The sequence below is a fragment of the Lycium barbarum genome, chromosome 11, assembly GCF_019175385.1.
Source record: "Lycium barbarum isolate Lr01 chromosome 11, ASM1917538v2, whole genome shotgun sequence".
NCBI lineage: Eukaryota > Viridiplantae > Streptophyta > Magnoliopsida > Solanales > Solanaceae > Lycium > Lycium barbarum.
In genome coordinates this window covers 35,058,326-35,069,856 of record NC_083347.1, presented here as the reverse complement: position 1 = coordinate 35,069,856, position 11,531 = coordinate 35,058,326, and the positions used below count along the sequence as shown (strand labels likewise).

Genomic DNA, 11,531 nt, shown 5'->3' with positions numbered 1-11,531 from the left:
CAACACAGCATAACGCCAAACACAGCATAACGCCAAACATTAGTGGAACCCGGCCCTCGAGCGAGGAGCACAGTGAACCATAAACACAGCATAACACCGGAATGTATCAAAAAGCGCACGACAACAGAACCGGCCCGGGAACCGGCGAACGATATCATAGTAGGCACGAGCGGAGTAGTGAGGAATCATATGCATAAAATCATTATTATAAATCCGAAGGATAAGTAAATAGTCATATTCGAAATCGGAATAATAATTATCACTTTTTGATTCAAAGTTGTCGAATTTACATAAAGGGCGTCGCGGGACCCACAGACGAGTATAGACCCGAACTGAGCCCGCCTATGAAAAACATACCCATTATACATCAAGCAAACTCCTATAAAAATTATTGGAGCGATCCGAGCCTCTATGCGAAAAATATGGCATTCAGAGATTACAAAATTCCTTAAAGTGAACATTTTCTATGAGAATTTCGGAAAGCGATTACTTCAAATACATCATGGTTCATATTTCATAAAAACATACATAAGAGTGCCAAAGAATATATATATGGATCATAACATGCTCGGATCTCGAATTTGGAATTCCCTTAAAGCTCTAATCTAGCCTATGTGAAACTAAGGCATGCCAAAAGAAGGAAGATTGCTTTACATACCTCAAACGCTCTCCAATATGATCCAACTCAAGCTAAGTCCAAACTATGATTCGGGTTGCCCACGATCTAAAAATAAGCCATAAAATGCCAAACATTAGCTAAAGACTCTTTGGGCATTAAATTCCAATTTCGCCCTTAATTCTACAGAAATTTGGGCAGCATTTCCCCTGTAAATAGGCTACCCCGAGAATTTAACTCGGCCGTATCAATCAACAACAACAACAACAACCAACCTAACAACATCAATAATAAATTCGGAAGACAAAATAACATTAATAGCTCTCTTTTTCATCATTCGACAACTTTCCAAATATTCAATTCAACGGCTCACATTCAAGCCACCACATCGCTCACACATTTAATTATCCACCCGAGTCTTTACCACAATATTCTAGGACATTCTAAACAATCCACATAATATTTTCAACGACCCGAAAATTTTTCCACTGTTTGGCCGAAAACAGTCCCCTTTTCCATTCCTCATTTTCAAGTCATGTTTTGTACCACAATCCACAATATAACGATATGATTTTCATAAAATATACAATTTACGTCAAACGCACAACTAGCCTCAAAACAGCCCACAATTTCTCAACATCAATCTTGAGCCACTTAAACACTTATTTCCAACTAGAATTCGTTTCGACGATAACTAAAATACTAAGCGATAGTATTACGATCTTCGACACATTATAAAACTCACATTCGCCCGCGCCACACACATACACATGTTAATGATTCTTATATATACAAATTTTATTCAATGCACAAAGTTCTCCAAATCAGTCCGCAACGCTTACTATGTCAATTTGGGACATTAAATTCTCATTTCTAACCTACAAGTCATCACCATAACCATTACGACGCTAAGCGAGATTAATTCCTTCTTTGCTACAATTTGGAGGCTATAAACACGGCTACACTACACATATACATGTATCGATGATTTTTATTCTTTTCCCCACTCGATACCAATCTAACATAATATAGAATTAATTCATCAATTCCATTTGCCACACCCATATACACGGCTAGAACACCCATCACACAACCCACTTCCAATCATACTATATTTCATGATTTCCATCCCTATTAACATACCATAACATGAATAAATGTTCACAACACAAAAACAAGAGCAAAACGTACCTTTCTTCTTCAATCCACCAAATAGTTAGGGTTTGCAAATGGGTACAACTAATGGTTGGATGACCCGAACAACTCTTCCACGCTACTTAGGGACCTCAATATAGTGGGTTAACACCAAGGAAATAATTTTTGGGAAGCTAGAATTTGATTTGGTTTTCCTAAGGTTGGGCCGAAAACAGTGGGGGTTGGGAGCTCTCTATTTTCTTGTTTTGTGCTAAGTGATGAAGTGAATAAATGAGGAATGAAGACTTGGTCTTCATCTTTTAAGTGGTTCACAAAATATCCACATTGCCTTGGGTCCACACAATGTGTTGGACCAATTAAAATTGGTCACACAATGTGTGGGACCCTTTTTTAATTCACACGGCCCCCATGGCATTTTTGGCACCACATTTTAAATTCCAATTTTATGAATTGTGGTCCCAATTTTTCCGTAAGTGTTCAATGCCAACAATTTCATATATAACTTATATCTCAAAATAAAATCAAATGGTCAAAAGTCCCGACTTCGAATCCCGGAATGGTCTTGGCCTTAAATTATCATAGTTAATCCGGGTTGTCCTAATGTATAAAAAAAAATACGGGACGTAACATTCACCACCAACAACACATCAAAAAAAAAAAAAAAAAACATGATCCAAGACAGCCCACAAGTTCATCACAAGTTAGAGTTTTCCTTCTCCAAATTCCATCTCTAACTAGTTGATTAAGAACTAATAAACTCAAGGACATGTAGGTATGATGAAATATTACCTCAAGAACTCAAGAACACTCCAACTTCAAGATTAATTCACCATGAAGCATCCTCCAAAACCACCACAAGAAGAAGACCAAGAATCCGACAAGCACCGCGGGACTTCTAATGCTTGATTCGTGTTGTTTACCTTCGGATTTGATCTTGGGTCATGAATGAACTATTTAACTCTTAAATACTTGCTGTACGTTTTTCGTTCTTCAACAATAGAGAAGCTTAGTTGCTGGACCTTTTTTTTTTTTTTTTTATTAACTAAACAACAAGATAAGCTTAACAAGTATATGTTGGCAACATTATAATACAAGTAGTATATGTAGTTGATACGTATGCTCTCACCTCTTATACTATAATCATTCACTTGAATTAAGCCATTTAATGAGAGTATAGGAATTTTACACATAACTGGTCCTTTGACCATGTAATTGGTTTTATCTAACACACCACTAATGATAATTAGTCCTTTGGTGGGACCCACTTAGTGAAACATTAAAATAAAACAGTCCAAATTCCTATCTCCTTAGTCCCTTTTGCTTCCATGTTAATTGTAGATAATTAGCAAACTCTTGTAACAATAGAACTGGGACTTAAAAGTCCTTGTCCAATACTTACTAAACACTTGTAACCATAGAAATAATCTTGCTCTCAAAGCTTACGTCAACTAACTTACGACGCATCTTACTGTACAAAATACGGGATGTAACACTAGCACTTTGAATGTAACTGTTAATAGCTGGAATCTCTTCATCAGCAAATCCATGTGATCTCTGTGTGGATTACTGTAACTAGATCAAATCTCCAAGTAATAAATGAGTGATAATTGCTTAGCCTAATGCATTTGCAATTTCCAGAATAGCATCTGAACTTACACTTGGATTTTTACATTGTGCAGGAACTTTATAATAGGGCAGTGTTCATATCTAAGTGAAAATAGTATGCATGGCAGAGTTGAAAGTAAGTGCATAGCATGAACTGTCACAGAGTCGGATCACATAGATTTCTTGGATTTTTTTAATTACGTACTTAATTACCCTTTTAGCACTTTTCCCTAATGCATTTAATTTGTTATTCTTCCATCAACTAGGGTCTATGTTCTCATATTTTATAATTCTTCAAGATGTATCAAGTAATTATGAACACTTGAAGAAGTGCTAGAAAATTGTATCAGTTATTGAACGCAGGAAGCGTATTAAATAGAGTTACAGGGAAAATAATAAAACTCCTAATTAAACACTAATTAAATATTCTAACTAAACAGTGACTGCTGAAGATAAACACAAGATAAATACTGCGACTGATGAACCTAACAGTACTAAACCATATCCAAACAGTAGCTAACATAAACTGTTCCAATATGCCCCCTTCAAGTTGGGTGACGGGTAACTAAGCCTAACTTGAATAGATTGCTTTCAAATGCTGGCTTGGCCAGTGCTTTGGTGAGAGTGTCAGCTAGTTGGTCGGCACCATGGACATGAACAACACGAACCCTTTTGTTATCGACATGGTGGCAGACAAAGTGAAAGTCCACTGCAGCATGCTTCACACGGCTATGGAAGACAGGATTCTTGCTAAAAAATATGGCTCCAAGATTGCCACAATAAATGATAGTAACTTATGGACTGGAAATCGCAGTTTACTCAGGAGGTTGGTGACCTACAAGGTTTTAGCAAGGGCATTAGCCACCGCCCTGTATTCAGCCTCTGTGGAAGAGCGAGCGACTGTGTTTCTCTTCTTGGAGGACCAGCTAATCGGATTGAGACCAAGGAATAAGATGTAACCAGATATAGAGACTCTGTCAGTGATGTCCCCAGCCCAATCCGCATCAGAGTACACGTGCAAATTGAAGTTATCAATGGGAGTCACACGCAGGCCTAGTTGAATCTTACCACAAAGATACCAGAGAGCACGCTTCACTGCTTTCCAGTGAAGGTCCGATGGTGCTTGCATGAACTGAGACAACTTGTTTACCGCATAGGCGTTGTCCGGTCTAGTGAATTATAAGTACTGCAACCTGCCTAAGACTCGACGATAACGAGTTGCATCAGTTAGATTAGTACCATCAGAAAGGCTGAGCAACTCAGAGGCACTCATAGGTGCGTCGACACTTTTGCAGTCGGTCATTAGCTCATCATTCAAGATCTAATTCACATAGTTCGCTTGGGTGAGAAGTAAACCTTCAGAGCTGCGTATCACCTCAACACCAAGAAAATAGTGAAGATTTCCTAAATCTTTAATTGAGAAACGAGATGCAAGGGAAGTGATAATCTGATTGACATTGTTAGAGTTGCTCCCAGTGGCAATGATGCCGTCCACATAGACCAAGACGAACAATGTGTCACCTAGACCATGTCTGACAAATAGCGAGGCATCTGATTTTGTCTTAACAAATCCTATGGAGAAACGGTGACTGGTGAGGGCATTGTACCATGCTCGAGGAGCTTGTTTCAAGCCATAGATCGCCTTGTGCAACCGACAAATGTGAGTCGGCTTTTTCTCACTAGCAAACCCCGAAGGTTGTACCATGTACACCTCCTTGTCCAGGTCACCCTAGAGGAAAACATTGTTGACATCAAGTTGACGAAGGGGCCAGTTGTGGTGAAGTGCTACAGAGAGGACAATGCGAACTGTGGTAGGCTTGACGACCGGGCTGAATGTCGCATGGAAATCAATGCCCGGCCTTTAAGTGAAGCCTTTTGCAACCAGGCGTGCTTTGTATCTGTCAACAGACCCATCTGCATTCCTTTTGATCCTGAAAAGTCACTTACAGGATACAATATTTTTGGTCGGATCAGGTGGAACAAGTTCCCAAATCTGGTTTTTCATTAAAGCATCAAATTCATGTTTCATAGCTTCTCGCCACTCGGGATGTTTTTGTGCTTGTTTGAAGGTGTTAGGTAGAGGCGTCGGTACTAGGTGATCTAGGTAATCAAATATTGCCTTTGGTTTTGTGATGTTATTTTGTGAGTGAGTGACTATACGATTTGGCGGGGATGGTGCTTGTGATGACGAGGGGACAGGTTCGAGCAAGAGCGCTTGTTCAGGTTGTAGAGGGGCCATAGGAGCAGGGTTGGTTGGTTGATGGTTTCTGGACCTTCTGTGATAGACGAGAAGGGGTAGAGAGCGAGTTGAGTTGTGTGTAGGGGTGGGGCTAATCGAATTTTAAGGGATGAGGGGAAGGGTTAGTGGCTGGACAGCCATAGCCGGACTCTTAGGGGATGGGGAACTGCTAGTAGTAGCGTGTGGGAGAGATGAATTAGACAAGAGAGGAGACTTACCTAGATTGAAATGCTGCGCAGAATCTGGCACCGTGGAATTCACTAGTGGCTGGCCGGCAGTGTTGATGAGGAGGCAGTCATTGACTTGGAGAGGGATTGTGAGGAATGTTGGGTAATATCAGAGGGGTCTGGGATGGGACAGAGTGAAGCAGTAGTTAAAGGTTGGGGTAGTTCAGTCAAGGCGGGACAGTTGACCGTTGGTTGGGGTACTGCAGGAGAAGTTGGGTTATCCCATTTTAATTTATTTGCATTAATTACAATATGAGAGAATAAATTTTTAAAGGGAAAATTATTCTCAACAAACTGTACATCTCGAGATAAATAAATTTTTGAAGAAAGTGGGTCAAAGCACTGGTGACAGTGATGGGACAAGGAAAAACCCGAGATAAACACATGGGGTGGACTTAGGTTCAAGCTTATTTTTGGAGTATGGTTTAAGCCACGGATAGCATAGACATCTAAAGATTCTTAGTGAGCTGTAATCGGGTGATTTTCCAAGTAATTGTTCAAACGGGGACTGGTTGTTAAGGAGGGGTGTGGGTAGGCGGTTTATGATGTAGACCGCATGATGACACGCGAACGACCAGAGTTGGGGAGGGGGGGGGGGGGGGGGGGGGAGGGATGACTCATATAGAAGAGTTTTTGCAGTTTCAATAATATGACGATGCCTTCGTTCAGCAAGGGCAACTCTTTGAGGCGTATAGGGTGGTGTAGAAAGGTGTTTAATTCCGTGCAGGGAGAGATAGGAGTCAAGACTCTTATACTCTCCCCACCATCAGTATATAGGGATAGAATTTTTGTGTCAAAATGTTTTTCCATCAAGGGGTGAAATTTTTTAAAGAACTCTTTAGCTTCACTTTTATGTTTTAATGTGTAGATCCAAGTGTAGCTTGTGTACTGATCAACAAAGATGCAATAATATAATTTCTTATCAAGAGATAAAATTGGGGAGGGCCCCCACAGATCACTAAAAAGAATTTGAAGTGGTTTAGAGCTATCCAGAGTTAATTGACTGAAAGGATGTAGATGGGATTTATTAGATAAGCAAGAATTACAATAAGAAAATTTGTCTCGCTCATGGAAGGGTAGCGAGAATTTATTTAAAATAAACCTAAGAACTCTAGAGTGGGGATGACGCAATCGTTGATGCCAAGCAGTGATAGGAGTGGATATGGTGGACATCTGAGCTTGGGGACGTGAGACAGGCCACTTATATAGTCCATTGTTCTCCCGGCCGTGCACCAACGGTTTCTGCGTTTGCAGATCCTTCACAATAAAATCAAAAGGAAAGAATTCAATAGACTTTAGGTTGTCTTAACAAAATTTAGAAATAGTGAGAAGTTTGCGTTTAATGGATGGGGCACACAGAGTGTGGGTTAACGTAAAAACATTATTTGATGCATTTAACTGAGTAGAACCAGTGTGAGAGATAGGAATTTTGTTACCATCACCCATGGAGGCATCCTCGTTACCGTGGTACAGCCGTAGGTTGTGTGGCTCCGTTGTGATGTGATAGGTGGCTCCTGAGTCGACTATCCAAGGGTTGGTAGTTGCAGTGAATCCAGAGGCATAGTGGGCTCGGTCTTCAAGGTGATTATGTGACTTTGAGCGGCAAACATTTGCTGTGTGGCCAATCCTGTTACAGAGTTGGCATCGAGTGACAGTATTTGAGTTCATGTTTAACTGCCACTGTTGTTGAGTGATGGGGCGTGGATTCTGGCGCCGTTACTGAGAGTTGTTGTTCTGCCTACGGGTGTTGTGATTATTGGTGTTAGGTTTGGTGGGAGTGGCAACTGCAGCGGTTATGGGGCTGGATAGCTTCTTAGCATCCTCTTGACGGAGAAAAAGTTCATGATCAAGTAGTTTTTCAAACAATTCTTCATAGGTGATAGTCGTGTCACGTGCACGGATGGCAGCAGAGATCTCACGGAACTCAGGTTCTAGACCACTGAGTATTTTGACGATGAGTTCAGGGTTGGACACAGGGGCACCGGCAGTGGGTAACTCATCTGAAAGAGACCGAATGGTGTGAAGATATTTGGTGATGGAGCGAGTATCCTTAGTGACGCGGGCAAGTTGATCACGCAGGCTGAAGACTCGGGTTTGGGACCTGTTAGCATAAGTGGTATGCAAAGCATCCCAAACTGTTTTTGACGAGTCGGCTGCAGCAACGGTGGAGGCAATGGTGGGGTCCACAGAAGCCATAAGGGCGTTCTGCATGAGTTGGTCATGGCGGAACCAAGGTAAAAAAGTAGGATTGGGAGATACATTCGTGCCAATGGTGATAGTGTGAGATGGAGCTGGAGTAGTCCCGTCGATATGGCCGAAGAGGTTGTAGCCATACATAAGCATGGAAAATTGAGCTTTCCAGGTGGCGAAGTTGTCACTACCATCAAGTTTGATGGGTAATTGGGAAGCAGGATTGAACTGAATAATGATGTTGGTACCGGTTGTGTTGTCAGCATTGACAACACTGAAATTGTTTCCGTTACCGTTGGTACCCATTTGAGTGTTTTGGAGAAGAGAGAAGGAGAAAAAAAAAGGTTGGATCTTTACTCGTTAGAGTTGTATTGGCTGTGATACCATATGAACACTTGAAGATGTGCTGGAAAATTGTATCAGTTATTGAACGCAGGAAGCGTATTAAATAGAGTTACAGGGAAAATAAGAAGACTCCTAATTAAACATTAATTAAGTATTTTAACTAAACAGTGACTGCTGAAGATAAACACAAGATAAATACTGCTACTGATGAACCTAACAGTACTAAACCATATCCAAACAGTAGCTAATGCAAACTGTTCCAATAGTAATTAACTAAATTCATTTTACCACAATTTTTGGAAAGATTCCATTTTGTATCATTGATCGGGTGAATTTAATTGCGTGGAATGATTGAAGCGTGATGTCATCAGAATATACCTTAGGAAACCGAAAAATTTCTTGAATTATAATCAACAAGTTTCAGTAGAGAATTGGAGGATGATATTGGTTTTGGTATTATAGGCTGCTGTCACAAAGCTAACTGAAACGAATGTAGACTAGGATAACCAGATAATGGGAAGATAGGGTGCATGGATTCAAGGAGATGTTATTTCATTCTATGGATTCACTTCCGCATTCTACTTTTCCGTTTTAGGGATTATATGCTTTTTAACCAGAAAATTCAGGTTCGGTGGTTATACGTTCCATTATAAATGTTGTTTTAGTTATATGACCAATTTCACATGATGTCTTTATGTTAAGACCTATAAGAGTGGTACTCCTACATAGAGTACAACGTGAACATTAAAATCTTATCACGCTTGCTATCCTTTAAAGCTTCTGTGTTGTCTGGTCTTTCAGAATATTTAACGTCAGATCATTGGTCGCCTTTATCCACTGATAACGTTCTGTCTCCTCTATGGTTTGTCTACACAATAAGAATAGTATATTAAACTTCTGAAATGATCCCGAAAAAAGACCACAATTATATCTAATCACACTGAACCTTGAGCGCAAGAAATACAAATATTTGAAGGTTTATCTATTGAGAAAGAGAGTTACTTTCTGTAGACTTCAAGGTGTTATATCCTTTAGGTTGCTATGAAAATGGAACATAAGTGTGCGATTCTTGTTCCATCTCAACATTGTTGCCAGCCTTTGTCATACTTGTTGTATGGCCATAATTTGAGAAATAGTGGACAAATAATCTGAATACGTAAGTTGAGGTAGAACACATCGAGTTGAATATGAAAGATATTATGTGTGCAGAGCTTAGGGATGATTTGATAACCTAATATAGCGTTTGAAGTTGAAAATTTATACATAAGATTTGCAAATTAAATATCTTAAATCCTTGGTTAAATTACTATCAAGTTTTAAGTGAAAATCAATTGAAAGACCCTAATTGCTGCAAATGTTAAATCATTAATACTCATAGCATATCTCCCATAAATCAACCATAATCTCATATTTGAAAGTAAACATTTCTTCAACTATCTAATTGGCTACCATAGTAGATAGTTTTTATTTAATAAAAATATAACCTCGGCTAAACTATTTTTTGTGCTATTAGTTAATTAAAGGACCGTTAAATTTTTTAAGAATCTATAAGATTCTATTTCAGTTTTTCCATATATATTGAAGCACATGCACGCAAACATAACTTTTTCAGAAAGTTCAGTACTAATGCTTCAGCTTTCATATTCCAGTTAAAAGCAATTCCTTAATGGAGTACTAAAATTCTAGGATTTTATGCAGTTTATTAAAGTTCAAATCTTTTTTCTCCAAAACTCTTCTGGATCTTGCCTACTTTATCAGGTTCCTTAGGATACTCAAAACTGCACATCTCTTATGTTGCTTCCGTGTTAGATAAAGTTCTCTTTATAGGAAAAATTATTGTGGCTAGTTTTTGGTATGCCTTAATGGAGGGAGGGTGGGTCGGTTGTCTTGCAAGTCCTACACCGAGTAGCTGATTTCCCTTAAAAAGTGTTTTTCATGAATGCTCGAACCTAGAAATTACTGGCTCTACTTATCTAGAGATAATATCTAATACGGCAAAGGCTCAAATATGCCCCTAAACTATACGAAATTGCACACATTTGCCCGTCGTTAAAAGGTTGGTGCAAGGATGCCCCTAACATTTTTTTTTTTTGCTATATATGCCCTTGAGTTAACGGAAAATTTTGGAGGACATATTTGTTCAGTTCGCATAGTATAGGGACATATTTGAGCCTTTGAAATTCCTGAATATTACGGCACAAATAGTTCTCAGATTTTTTTGTAGTGCACTTTATGCTAGCCAATAATTTATTGCAACTGCATTTTGAAACTCCACACTTATTGTACAACCCCTCACTTTTCTCTCTTATTCTTTCACTTGTTTATGAAATGTCGGAAGCTTCGAGTTTTTCAAATAGCTATGGAAGGGTTTGTGGATGTGGAGTTGTGGAAGGGTTTGTGGACGTGGAGTTACTGCACTCCATCTCACTTATGAGCTTCAAATAATTCTACTAAATTTCGGTTATGCGTGAAATTCACGAAAGAGTCAAACCACATTGAATGTTATGTAAGAAACTGTATAAATGGTTAAGATGTGATACTCTTTCTATTATTATTATTATCAAAATTTTGAGCACCGCGGGAGACATTTTTTCATATGTGTTACGTCCCGTATTTTTTTTTATATACATTAGGACAACCCGGATTAACTATGATAATTTAAGGCCAAGACCATTCGGGGATTCGAAGTCGGGACTTTTGACCATTTGATTTTATTTTGAGATATAAGTTATATATGAAATTGTTGGCATTGAACACTTAGGGAAAATTGGGACCACAATTCATAAAATTGGAATTTAAAATGTGGTGCCAAAAATGCCATGGGGGCCGTGTGAATTAAAAAGGGGTCCCACACATTGTGTGACCAATTTTAATTGGTCCAACACATTGTGTGGACCCAAGGCAATGTGGATATTTTGTGAACTACTTAAAAGATGAAGACCAAGTCTTCATTCCTCATTTATTCACTTCATCACTTAGCACAAAACAAGAAAATAGAGAGCTCCCAACCCCCACTGTTTTCGGCCCAACCTTAGGAAAACCAAATCAAATTCTAGCTTCCCAAAATTTATTTCCTTGGTGTTAACCCACTATATTGAGGTCCCTAAGTAGCGTGGAAGAGTTGTTCGGGTCATCCAACCATTAGTTGTACCCA

The 11,531-nt window shown here is 39.2% G+C and overlaps 1 protein-coding gene across 1 annotated transcript; it reads right to left on the bottom strand.

Annotated features, from left to right (window-relative positions):
• Positions 1-7,558: 7,558 nt before the first annotated feature.
• Positions 7,559-8,338, bottom strand: LOC132619723 (uncharacterized). The gene has a single exon (XM_060334542.1). The coding sequence runs from the start codon at positions 8,336-8,338 to the stop codon at positions 7,559-7,561; it is 780 nt and encodes a 259-aa protein (XP_060190525.1).
• Between the last annotated feature and the right edge of the window lie 3,193 nt (positions 8,339-11,531).

Excerpts from the sequence above, each read along its gene's own strand:
- LOC132619723 (XM_060334542.1), bottom strand. The coding sequence starts at position 8,338 with ATGGGTACCAACGGTAACGGAAACAATTTCAGTGTTGTCAATGCTGAC.